The sequence below is a fragment of the Podarcis vaucheri genome (assembly GCF_965113315.1).
Source record: "Podarcis vaucheri genome assembly, chromosome: 17".
NCBI lineage: Eukaryota > Metazoa > Chordata > Lepidosauria > Squamata > Lacertidae > Podarcis > Podarcis vaucheri.
The window spans coordinates 27122426-27136047 of NC_138755.1; the positions used below are offsets into that span (position 1 = coordinate 27122426).

The following is a 13622-nucleotide window of genomic DNA, read 5'->3' on the forward strand; positions in this document are numbered from 1 at the left end:
CTCTAGTTCTCAGGCTCTTTCCTGCTTTCCAGTCTCTGAATCTTTACTGATCTAAGTGCTCTGCAAATGCAACACAAAATATAGTGGAATTACTTCTGCACATTATGTTTCCTGGCATTCAAACTTTTCTCTTAATGTGAACAGTTTTGATCGTTGGCAAATGCCTCTGTCTGGGGCCCTTCAAAGCAGGGAAGGTCACCCTGCCTTTAAAAAATTGCTGTCAACCTCTGCCTGCCACAAACACACACTTCATCACACTTACCACTAACAGACAATGTTTCATGTGTGAATGTGAATAGGGGCAAAGCGCTTGCATCCATCATGTTAGCTGCTACTGCTATTTTTCTTTTTATTTATGTATTTACCCAGAAGATGCCTTCAGTGTTTCCCACCCTCATTGTTGCATCTTCCATATAAAAATAAGGGGGATGGGGGAATTAGCACCCAGTAGAAATGGGAAGTATGAGTGCCCCTACTGCCAGGAGGACAAAGATGGTGAAAGGGGGGGTGTTATCTCCCTCTCTCCCCTTTTGAACTAAAAACAAAATTAGCTAAGAAGACCAAAAGCACTCTTGAACTAGTTTGTGAATAAATTATAGTGAGCTATCTGCTTTTAAGGATACTTTGTCTCCCTTTTCATTTTTGAAACAATTTTAGATAAGATGCAAATATACTAAATGAAGAAGAAGAAGAAGAAGAAGAAGAAGAAGAAGAAGAAGAAGAAAAGGCTTGATGGATTTTGACTGTTCAGAAGGCTTGTAGACTGTATACACTAGGATGTTTAGGACTCAGGTACAACTGCTGAACCTCCTTTATTATTTTTGCTACTGCCAGGAGGTATAACGTTGCTACATTTTAGTCTTGAAATGTTGTTGTATGCTGTTACATTTTGAATATATTGCTGCTTATTACTGCTGTTACTATGAAATTATTCACGGTAGATTTTGTGATGTATCGGTCTCAGTGTTGTAAGCCACTTGAGCCGAATTTTTGTGTGTGTGGAAAAGGTAGCATACAAATAAAGTGATGCTGGTATTCACTGATGGAAAGAATTGCATTCTAGATGATTTACGAATTAATTCATCCTAGATAGGCAGAGGGGTGTGCTTTGTGTAGTGAAATACATTGGCTTGCTGGCTTGCTTGAGTTGGCAAGAACATAATGCCACCTGAGATCTGGATTGCATGGATTCATCCATAAGGGTTGGTGATCAGGTGACCCTTCCTTGAGCCATGCAACAGGACAGGCCTAGAAGACGGCTATTTTATGAAGCAGTACGTCAGCTTGGTAACAACATGAGGCTCAAAGAGTGTTCTATTTTAAGACGTCTCTACCAGCTACAGATTGGCATCTGTCACAGTCACAAAAATGGTATGCAGTTGGACATGCAATTCGGATATATCAGTAAGTCGGTGGCTATTCCTGATATATCTGTGACACTGGCTTTAGATTTCCCATCAAGAGTGAACAAAGTTCCCCAGCCCAGAACTGTTTCTCCTCTCTTAAAAACATAAAAAGAGCCCTGCTGGATCGAGCCAGCATCGTGTTCTCATGATAGCCAACCAGATCTCCCCCTTTTTTAAAAGTATATCTTTATTGATTTAAAATAAATACATTTATGGGAAAACTGACAAGCAAGCAAACAAACAAATAATGAAGTCAAACAAACAACCACAATATAAGAAACAACAAAATTAGTATGACTATATATAAAATACAGTGAGATTAATTGGAAGTCATTTTTAATTTCATTCTTTATAAGTTTTATAATTGATTTCAGTATCGGGAGTATAAATGATGTTAGATAGCCAACCAGATCCCTATGGGAAGCCCAAAAGCATGACCTGAGTGCAACACCACCCTCCCCACTTCCCGTTTCCAGCATAGAATCATAGCATTGTAGAGTTGAAAGGGGTCACAAGGATCCCCTAGTCCAGCCCCCTGAAATGCAGGAATCTTTTTGCCAAGCCTGGGTCTTGAACCCATAACCCTGAGATTAAGAGTCTTGTGCTTTATGGTGCTTGCTGCCTCAGACAGTGGAAGTAGAACATAGCTATTGTGGCTTCACATGTCTAATCTTTTAAAGTGAATATGTCTTCACGAATATGTCTAATCTTCTTTTAAAGCCATCCATGTTGGTGGTCATTACTATGTCTTATAGGAGTGAATTGTTCAACTGTGCACTTTGTGAAAAACTGCTTTGTTTTGTTTGTCCCGAATTTTCCAACACTTGTTGTTGTTGTTGTTTAGTCGTTTAGTCGTGTCCGACTCTTCGTGACCCCATGGACCAGAGCACGCCAGGCACTTCTGTCCTCCACTGCCTCCCGCAGTTTGATCAAACTCATACTGGTAGCTTTGAGAACACTGTCCAGCCATCTCGTCCTCTGCCGTCCCCTTCTCCTTGTGCCCTCCATCTTTCCCAACATCAGGGTCTTTTCCAGGGAGTCTTCTCTTCTCATGAGGTGGCCAAAGTATTGGAGCCTCAGCTTCACGATCTGTCCTACCAGTGAGCGCTCAGGGCTGATTTCCTTCAGAATGGATGTCCCTAATTTCGAGTATTATGGGAGAAGGAGAGAAACCTTTCCCTATCTGTTTTCTCTACACAGTGCATAGTTTTATATACCACTTCCATGTCCCCTCTTTCTTCCCTTTTCTCTAAACAAAAAGTCCCACATGTTGCAGCTATGGATTGTGGGCGGGGGGGGGAGGGGAGAGAAATTTGATTCAGTTCCCAACTAAAGGTCAGTCTACCCAATTCACACCACCTGAAACAAATGCAAACCAAAACAACCATTGTTCAAAATTAGTAGTTTTCCAAATTCTGCAATACAGTTCTCCAGCCAATATGTACCAAAACATACTAAGGTAAAGTGTGCATAGAATGCATATATGTTAATGAAAATCATGTGCAGAAATGCATTTTACTATGGGAAATGTAAATATTAGGGAAAATAAGCTGTGCAAAAATGTGTATATTGGGCAAAAATGCATACAATACCTTAGGAGGCACTTACACTGAAATCCTGGTTCATTTTTGTAAGGACTTTAAAAGAATCATACTGCTGTGGTAGTGTGGAGAACTGAACTTTTAAGATAGGAGAAACAAGAAACCGAGAGAAACTAAAAATAACAGAGTTGCCCATTCCTATCTGCAACCTTTCCTGATAGGTGAATTGCTCCAGCCTGTTAATCATTTTGGTTGCCCCTTTTCTGAATTTTCTCTTGGCTTGTAGTTTTCTAATTTGCCTTTGTTTTGCTCTTTCCCCCCATCTATAATTGGAACTCTGCTTCCTCTTTCTACGCCAACTCCTTTTTCTGTTCTGGTGCTCCTCCTGCTTGCAACAGCCAATCTCTTATCTTTCAGACCTCCTCTCCCTTTTCAAGTTCTTCCTCAAAATTATTGTCTTGATAAGGTGTTTTGTGAACCATCCTACCATCATTCTTCCTGCTCCTCCACAGTCATCATACTCAATCCTCAGAACTCACAATTCCCTGGCCCCTCCTTCTCCCATCTTTCTGATAATGCCATTTCCTTTTTAGAAATGGCCCCTGCAAAATTCCAAAGCTGCTGTCTAAATTTCTTGAGCTGAAAGTGGGAAGCAAATGGAAAAAAGCAGCACTGGAGTTCAGAGAAGGGGTTACAGTTTGAAACTGGAGATATATAACTGCTTTGTACAAGGAAACTTCCCGCTTCTTATCTTACTACAGTAGTAGTGGTGGTGGAAGCATATACATAAAGGCTCCTGACTCCTTTGGAGCAATCCTTTTAGAGGATGCAACAAGAATGGGATAGGACTTTCAGTCTTACTCTACTAACTCAATGTGTTCCAGAAACTGTCTACTGTTGAATGAAACTTGTGTGGTTTTCTTCTCTTCTGTGCTTTTAGAAGCAAGCTATTGCCTAACGTGGGAGTCTGAAACTGATGATGTACTTCCTCTCTGTTTCAACCACAAAGGATATTTCAGACAAATTTTGATTTTGAAACGCATGATAAGGAAACAGCTGGGGTTCAGCGGGTTGAATCTAGACTTATCGTTATGCTTAGAATGACTAATTTATAGCGCAATCCTAGGCATTTCTTCTGTGGAACTTTCTCTCTAGTGAGTGGGCTTAGGGTTTCAGTCTTAAGTTCCATTGATTTCAGTGGGTCTGCGCTAAGCATGACCAAGGATGCGATTCTAACTCCCATTCTTACTGGAAAAAACACTTCTCCATCCACTTGCCTGCTGCTCATGGCAGCCATGGCAAAAAAAGACAAGATGGCAGTAGGGTCAAACCCTATCTGGAAGCAATCACTGCACCAGTGGGCCTTCTGCCTGCATGTCTGGCAGCCAGCAGGAGATTGGCTAAGCTGGATAAAAGGACACCTAATCCACACACACCCCTCACAGCCTGATGTATGGGGGAACTGAACCAGACAAGCCATTGAGCAAAGCCAGCAGGCTTGTCTTAAGTTCACCAGGTTTATCTACCATCCTATCCCATTTGCCACATCTTTTGAAGGAGTTCCAGAAAAGCATCTCACCCATATTAATCACTAAGCTTAAATGTGCCATTGCAACACCATGAGTTTTGCTACAGCAAACAATCCACTTTTTCTTTGTTGGAGGCTCTGCGCTGGAAAGGGTTCCCTTACAGAGGACATAATGAGGGATTTGCATGTGTGGTGTGGGGTTTCCTGCTTTAAAAACTACCCACCAACTCCCCTTTCTGTCTGCCCCCTTCAAGACTTTTTACAGTGTTATATGAGGTTTCTCCTTTAATTGATTTGTGGGATTTCTGTTAATTTCTGGAATGGCACAGGTACTTCCTTTTGCTCTTTGCTCTCTTGCTACAACAGAGAGGGTTGTGTTACTACAGCCATCAAGAGAATGTGTTTGTGTGGGTACAGTATATATAAAATACATATGTGTGTGTGTATGGACATGGCCAGGATTTTTATTAGGGAGGGCCAGGCTTTATGTGTGTGTGTGGGGGGGGGAGAACCTCAGATTTGGATTTGTATTGTTATGCCCATGTATGTGTCTATGTGTGTAAAATCAGGGAAAGGTTGGACGCTGTGACGGACAGAAAGAAAAAACAAAAGTGCTTCCTTCCATACGCTTTTGACCCCAAGTGCCCAGAAAAATCTGCCCAAATCTTTCCACAAGTATTTTTATTTATCTACTTGATTCAGGGGCGCAGCTGACCCCTCCCGACCCCTGGCTACTCCCATGAGTATATGTGTGTGTGTGTCTACACACATACACACGTGTGCATGTACGTGTTTGTGTACAGCTATATTAAAATGCGTGTGCATGTGTGTAAAATCTGGGAAAGGTGGGGCGGTGGAGACCTGGCACTGGGACGGACGGAAAGGGCAAAAAAACCCCACAAACCCAAAGCCCTTCCTGCTTGCCCTTCCTCCCCCTCCCGCGCGCGCCCCTCTCTCCTCCCCACGCCAGCGGGGCTGAATGCCGCCCAGTCCGGCTGCGGATGACATCACCGCCCCCTTCCCCGCCCACGGTGACTACTCACCCTCACTCACTCTCTGCGGCCTTTCCCCGCCCCTCCCTGTGACGTGGCGGAGGGCGGGGCTTCCCTTGTAGCGGACGGCGATGACGTCAGCACCGCCTGGGGAAGAGAAACTTAAACGGAGAGAGAGGGGTGAAAGGAAAGAAAGGGAGGGGAGGGGGCGTGGCTTCGGAGGCTGACAGCATCGGGGCGGGGCGAAGGGCGCGAGGCAAGTCCGTTTGGCTCAGCGGGGAGGCAGTCAGTTGCGCGCGGGAGCGAGCGGGCTGCAGCAGGAGCAGGAGTAGCAGTAGCGCTAAGCGGGAGGCGGCGGCGGCGGCGGGGCGAGAGCGAGCGAGCCCGAAGGGAGGGGGAGAGAGGGAGGGAGAAGCGGCCGCCGTCAGGGGAGGAAGCGGCCTGGCAGGCGAAGAAGCAGGAGGAGGAGGAGCGGGGGAAAGGAGCGAGGCAGAGGGGGAAGGAGGCCGGTGGGCGTCCGCCTGAGGGGCTACGTGAGGGCAGCCGGCGAGTGGGAGGGGCCTCCTCGCTGCCGATTCTTCCGCTGCTCCTCTTGTGGAGGACCGACTCCCTCTCCTCCTCCTTCCTCCTCCTCCTCTTCCTCCCGCGTGTGGCCCACGGCGGGGATGGCGGTGCTGGATCTGGCCCTGGAGGGACTCGCCATCTTCGGGCTCATCCTCTTCCTGGTGCTGTGGCTCATGCACTTCATGTCCATCATCTACACGTAAGTGAGGCCTCCCCCCTCCCCTGTGTGAGGGTCTCTCCTCCGTTTCCACAAAAGGTGGGGAATTTGGGGTGGTGCCAAAATATTAAGGGGTGGGGTGGGGGTCGCCCAGGTAAGTCCCGCCCTGCATAATCGATCACAAGGCCACACACCATTTGAATGGCAATGGTCATCCCCTTGTGTGTGGGGGGGGGAGGGCTCTCTGGCTCCTTCAAATATTTAATTTGGGGGGTGGGCGAAGGTGGAAATGTGCCCCCAGGCTCCTATTGTGGTTTCTGGATCTCGGTGTGCTTGCCCCCCCCTTCAGAAACCTCTATGCATTCTTCCTCCCTCTCTGGTTACATAGCTGAGGCACCTGCTTCGCCCTGCCCTGCCCAGCCCATAATACTGATAAAGGCATGAATGTTGCCCTGTAACCGCAGGCGTGTCCCCTTGCCTTGCCAGTCTATCATGTTTTTGGCCATCGCCGAAAGTCACCCGCTCCTTTCATGTGGGTCCTGGGGTGCAGGGTGAATGAAATATCGGGGGGGGGGAGGTAAGCTCCGCCTGCATAACTGTTGTGGCGCATGCACACCTTTTGAACGACAACACCCATCAACAATTTTATTGGGAGGTGGGCCAAAAGGACCTTGGGGCCCTAGGAGTTGGGTCCTATGGCTGTCCCCCTAAAGTGGCACATACCTCAAGCCGGCTTTCTACTCCCACCTTCACATGCATGCTTTGCACACACCAATGAACCTCGCTTGTGTTCAGTGTATCTGTAGTCGCGCTGTCCCTTTGGATTAACATAGCCTGTGCTAAGCAAGAGCAGAGGAACAAGTGGAGTGCCAGCTACAGAGTTGATGCTGATAGTCATAATCATAGTCCCTTTCAATTCGTCTTGTTTGCCAGCTCAGCTCATTCCTGTATCACAATGTACATAGTTATTTGAACCTCTTCCTTATGGCGTCTGTCCAGATGGCCACCTACACAGTTGCCTTTATTGCAGTGTAGGTGGTCTATGCATGTGAATTTCATAACGAACATTTTTATGATACTGTGCTTTGTTGTTGTTCACCTGTCTTACCTATTTAGAGGCAATGGCTATGGAGCAACCATGGCAGACTTTGATGATCAGTGCTCAACTGCAAGCCTACCTCTTAACTCCCATTTCAAAATACTTATGCTGTTCAGTGGAATTTTATGTTGTCATTGTATCGGTAGCCTGTCTTTCCTCCTAGATCCTCAAGGCAGTGCCTGTATTCATCCCCCCTTTCAGTAAAGGCTATAGCTGACAACTTGTTTCTGGTTTCCTTGTTAGTGCTAATATTGCAGGCATGTGTGTGTTCTTCACTCTTCATTATAGTCATATAATGCTCTTAATGTTCACTGCAACCTTGCATGGATTCATTGTGCATACATACATTTAAGGGTATTCTGTGAAGACAGGTGTTCATTGTCCTTCTATGCTTACTTCAGCTTGTACAAGCAAAGTGTGAAATAGAACAAATGATTTCAAAGTAGGACATGTTCTGCTTCTCAGTGAGGAGCCAAAAAGATGTGACAGTGCAATGTTATATACTGTACATTACATTGGCTTATCACCGAAGAGATTGCTACTCATAGCTATGTTGCAGTGAAGGTGTAAGCAAATGTTGGAATATTGATATATTATGGAATTAATCTCATATTGAGAGAAAAAGTGGCTAGAATATTCTATGAGGTAAAATATGTTTTGTTCTTGAGAAACTGATTTGGTGGTGTGTTTGAGGAAGAAAATAGCATATAGGAAAAAAGATTGAGAGATTACTATTTGTTAGTGTTGATTCTTACTTGAATGAAGCACTGGATTTCTCATGCCTGCCACTAATTACTACAGATGGATTCCTGACTTACACATGATGTATTGAAATGAATCCAGTGTCACTAAAGTTCTCTTGTTTGACCTTTTTGGGGACTCTATTGAAAAATTATATGGCTGTATGTGTGTGTTTACAGGACTGAAGTAGTAATGATTTGATAATAAAGCAATAATTAGTTTGGAACTGTAAGCCTATTTATGAGCCTTAATACTGTGATTGTGACAGATCTCTCTGGTTTTCCCAGGAAGCCTCCGGATGTAAATGCAATACACCACACTCCTCTGTACTCTGTCATAAACTTTAGTGTAAGGAGTGTCATCCTTCTTGTGCAACAGAATTCTGCCTGTGCAATAAAATTTCTTCTTCTGCAGCCTCCTGTGCCTCCCAAATTTGTTTTGCAGGGTTAGGGAGGCTGCCAGAGGTGATGGGGGGGGGGAGGGAGGGATGTCTTGTTGCAGCCTATGGTGTGTTGTTGGCTATTGCCTTAAAAGTGCTGCCAAAGCTTTCTCTCTTTTTTCCCTTTTGGTTTGTGAAAGGCAATAGGACTTAAGCTGCAAAATTACAACAGGGTGTCGTTAAACAGATCTGCTAATTATGAACTTTTTTTGGTGTGGTGTTCATAGGAAGGAAATGTTCCTTTTCATTTGGTGTGTACGGCACACTAATAAAAGTTAATGCACTGTGAACAAAAATATCCATCATCATCAAACATCTTGGATGACTCCAATTATCGTGCAGTGTATATATGAGTACAGCTGCAGAAAACAGTTGAGGAATTGCCATACAAGCAGCTATGCCAGTGAATTTGTTACTCCCTCTTTAGCATGCTTGAAATTTCCTTGAGCAACATGCATATAGCAACCTATGCATGGTGGTTATATGAGGGCAGGTAGCTGCTAGCATACTAGGTTTGTGTAATGCACAAAAATAAACTTGTGCATGAAAATGCATATGTCCCTGTATGTCTGAGTATTAGTACTGACCTTTTACTGTTAAATGATTTGCTTTCAAGGATTATTAGTTCTAAAGTCCTGTCAGTGACTTCTTCAGCAGTTTATCAATCAGTTTTAAAGTTAAAAACAAATCTGCTACTGCTCCTGAATTTTCTTTAAGTCTACAAGGAAGAAACATATGCACAATGTTTCCAGAAATAATGGTTGTTGCAACAATACAGCCAAGTACTGTAGCAAAAACTGTATCTTATTTGAACACCTTTAAGATAATTTGTAGCATAGCACTCTCATACTATAATAGCTAATGGTTTTATTATAAAATGGATAAATTTGTTGCTCAGGTGTAGGGCAATGGCCTAAAATGGGTATGTAATGCTCAGGGAATAAAAATATTGCCTTCTAATACTTGTTTTAAATGCTTTTCACATATTAAGTTATATAGTGGGTCTGTTCGAAATTGTGACTCTTTCTATACTGTATGTATTTAGATGTATCATCTACCCTTTTGATCCTGCATTTTCTAAATATCACCCCATTTTGGAATTTTTAAAATTTGATATTAATAGTGCATGGATTGTGTTGTCATTAAACAGCATACTGGTAATCGGGAGACCATGCTTGCAGACATCATAAACACAGCCCTATAAGCTGCATTTAAAACCACCACCATACAGTTTTGTGCACTTTAAGCTACAGGATGTGTGCAAGTAAAAATAGGGTTGTCTTTATACAGAATTCCTTCCATGTAACACTATGATTCACTGATAATGGATTGGGGAAGTGCTTGAATTAAAACAAAATATGGGACAGGGATACTAAAAAGACAATTGAATACTAGAACATTCATCTGTAGTCCCTCTGTAGGAATGGATACACTCCTTTGCTCTGGGTCTCTACATGCATGCTGATCAGAACCGCTTGCAGTACTGATCTGTTTGGGATATGAGGAGCATCCCACTTATCCCCCTTCATTGATGTCAGAGCTGACTATACATTGGGGTGATAGTAGCTCTAGTTCCAAATGAGCACACCCCACCTTTAAAAAATAATAGTGAAAAGTGGCTAGTAGTGATTACCGTCTACAGCAGAATAGTGTTAAGGGAAGGTGATTTACTTAATCCTTTCTCTTAAGGCCATTTAAATGCTCAGTATTATCCCTCAGTTGCTTTTCCCTGTAGGAGAAAGATAACAGATCTTAGTGTATTTTGCCCTGTGGGGACTGGAGATAAGCAGCTTGAAAGGCATGCAATTTGTGCAGGGAAAAATCACCTGGAGAGAAAGAGCCCCTAGCCCAAAGGTACTCTGTTCAGGATTGTATTCTCCTGCATCAGCTTCTCATTTAAGAAAAGTGGAGGGTTTATGCTTCACTATATGTATTTGGACAAAAAGCATTTGGATTGCTCTTGCAGTTTTCTTTTACAGTTAATATTTCTCTAGCATTATGAGGTAATTACTGATGGCAAATAAGTGGATGCTGATATAAATCTAGGGGGAAATCCGAATAAAAATGGTAACTCTCCTAGCATTAATAATGCTTGAGAATAGTTTTTAAGGAAGAATAGATTTTTTAAAAACCCAGAATGGTACTTATATTAATTTATCAGACTCAAAAGGCTGTTAATACAGACAGGAGATGCTTCTGAATAGTAAAGCTCTTGAAATGAATGTCTAATGTATTGTAAGAAAGGAAAATGTGCTTCCCTACATAAAATACATTGACTTCTGTAATATACTGCAACATCACATCTGAGCATAACATCTTGCTAAGGTGGGACTTGTGAACAGCCCTCTGATTTTTTTCTATAGCAAATACCCGCCCCCATAAAGGTATTTATGTTCAGTCTAGAGGCTTAAAAGGGGGGGTGGGAATGGAGTGAATGGAAGTGAATGAATAACGTAGCAGAGTTTGGTTGCCTACCTTGCAGTGCTGGGGGTGCCTTACTGCTATCCTTTGAGCCGATCTGTTCCTCTGTAGCAGCGTGTGTTGCTGCTAATAAAAGTTACATTTATTGCACACATACTATGCAAGGAGCTTTATTTGGTGCAGAGGAAGTAGAAGGTGGATAGAGTCTCAGAATAGCATCCAAAGGGCTGAGAGGAGCAGTCCTGCCCATCACCCTAAAAAGTATTGCTGAACAGTTTTGGCCACCAGTGATAAACTCTCCTTGAGCTGAATTCTTACTTGTGTTGAGTAAGCAGTATTGTAGGCTTGCAAATAACTGCCTAGTCCTCTGATCAGCATTAGAAATTAGCCAGGTGTGCTTTGTGACTAGTGTGGGTCCAGTTGCGACCATATGGAGATCTCTGGATGCCAGGTTGGTAACTGACATCTCCATCTGGCTGGCCTCTCCAGCTTTCTTAAGCAGGTAAGCAGAAGAGCTTATTTATTGCATTTATAGCCCACCTTTTTCTCCAATGAGTACATGGTTCACCCCTCCCCCTCTGCAGTTAATCCCTACAACAACTCTGTGAGATTGAGGCTGATCTTCCAGGTCCTAGCCTGACACGCTAACCACTCTCCCACAATGGCTTCCTAGGGTACTTCTGATATGGGGCAGCTATATAAATTAAGCAGGTAAATAAATATCGAGAAAGCAAAATGTCCCTTGGAGAAGGATCTGAAATACTTTTCTTGAAGCTTGAATTTGTTTTATTCTGGATTGCTTTATTTGGTGTTTTAATGTGTTGTAAACCAATTTGAGATTTTTTTCTTTAGAATATAAAGCAGTATAGAAATGAAATGAATAACAATAAAAATAAAAGGTGCCTAGACATTTCATTGTGACAACCACAAACTCTGTTTAGGGTGCCATTTGGTGATTAGCTTATATATCTAGTTTCTAATACTGCTTCTGAGGCTTCTGTTAATTTTCTCTAGGTGGCCAAGTGGGATAGCTCTTGTGCAGTCCCAGCCCCCCTTGTAGAAATAAGGGAACTGCCTGGAGGATTGTCTTAGTCCTATTTAACACAGATATATCTTCTGGATTAGGTAGATGAGAATGTTTCCCTTCTTGCAAGTGTGAGAGAAATAACTAAGTGAGTTTTCTTTAGAGTCTCTCCTGAAGATTGCATAAAGGGCTTGCTCCCTCTGTCTATTCTGGGCTGTGGAAGATGGGGATGTTCTTACATGGTTCCTCCAGAATGGAGCTCCATTTTAAGTAGAATTCTGCATACAATATGCCAACTGGCAGGACTGTCTTCCTTTTCCATCCCTGCAATAGGAACAGAAAGAGGATGCAATTTCTGCCAGACCCACTTGTTCACCCAGTCAGACAGACACACAGGAGCTGGCTGCTTTATTTCTTTCTGCCTCTCACCTCCTGCTAGAGTGAAAGAGACAAAAAGGCCTGGATGGCTATATTTTGCTTTCTGTCTCTTTCCCTGGTAGTAAGAATAGAAGGTTGTACACTCTCTCTATAGCAGGATTATGCACTTCTGGCATTTCCATTCCTTCCTGACTTCCTGTGTCTTCTAGGATGCTGTGGCATAAGAGCGCAGCATATTTTCAGGTTTTATTGTACAGTTTCTATTTCCTTCTGAGACGGGATTATGGTTCTAGTTATTTCTGTTTTTCTGCTGCTGAGCTAATGGAAGTTTGGAGTTTATTTACACCCATAAAAGAGCATCAGGGAAAGGTTGAACACTCTTGCTCAGCACTATTGCTCCAGTCAAATTCATACTCTTGTGGCTGCTTTCAAAGTTGTTTCTAAATGCAAAATTAGATAGCTGATTTTGCTCCCACAGATTGAGCAGTTTGGCTTTTAGTTCTTTCCTAGTGCATTTTGGTGTTTTCCTTTTAATGTCATTGTATAGTTTTTACTGTCTGCAAATCTATCCAAGATTAGGTGTTTTTTAATTTTTTTAAAAGATAATCTTAGATATTTCACTTCATTTTCTGACTTTTACTCTGCAAGTCTGGCAAGCATACATTTAATTAATTCAACAAGTTATTGGAAAAGATACTGAATACCATTGAATCCTTAATATTCCCACATTCATCTTTCCCAGTTTGTTGTGTATTACATTCTGTACTTCCATCTTCACGTAATTTTGGTCAGCTCTGTAATTTCTCAAGCTTGCTTATGAGAATGATATCTGGAACTGCAATAAAAAAAAACTTACTGGGATCTATGCACATTGCAGGAACTGAATTGCATAATGGACCAATTATTTTTCCAAGTAAGGTAAATGGGCTAGTCTGCCAGATCAAATGGTATTGATCACTAATATTCAGTTTCATCCAGTGTTTGAATATTAATATTTCCCTGGTATCTTCTAAGTAAAATAAAATTACTAAGTCTGTAATTTTTGGCTTTTCTCTTTTTAAAACCCTTTTCCTGAGACCCTTTAAGGTACCATATATACATAATAGTGATTCCAATTTAAATGAATTCAGATTTTCCTGATGCAAATGTCCTTATCATTTCATGATTATCTGCTTCTCTCTTAGTGTTCTTTTGTAAAGGATGAACCAAAGTAGGTGAGAGTCCACTGTTCATTCTTTTCAGCATTTCAGCTCCCTACAGTTCACCTAACCATCCAGTATATTCTCTAGTCTCTTCCTTTGTTTCTAGCATATTTCTAAACACTTTAAACAC

At 42.6% G+C, this 13622-nt stretch overlaps 2 protein-coding genes across 2 annotated transcripts in view; one reads left to right on the forward strand and one right to left on the reverse strand.

The window, feature by feature from the left end:
• Window positions 1-13622, reverse strand: part of SHOC1 (shortage in chiasmata 1) — a 250942-nt gene that overhangs the window by 105905 nt on the left and 131415 nt on the right. The window lies entirely within an intron of this gene.
• The window catches only part of UGCG (UDP-glucose ceramide glucosyltransferase), a 33775-nt gene continuing 25905 nt past the window's right edge, over window positions 5753-13622 (forward strand). The window contains exon 1 of the mRNA XM_082205070.1: window positions 5753-6230. Within this exon, the coding sequence (XP_082061196.1) occupies window positions 6133-6230 (98 nt within the window). The 5' untranslated portion in view covers window positions 5753-6132. The remainder of the gene's footprint in view (window positions 6231-13622) is intronic.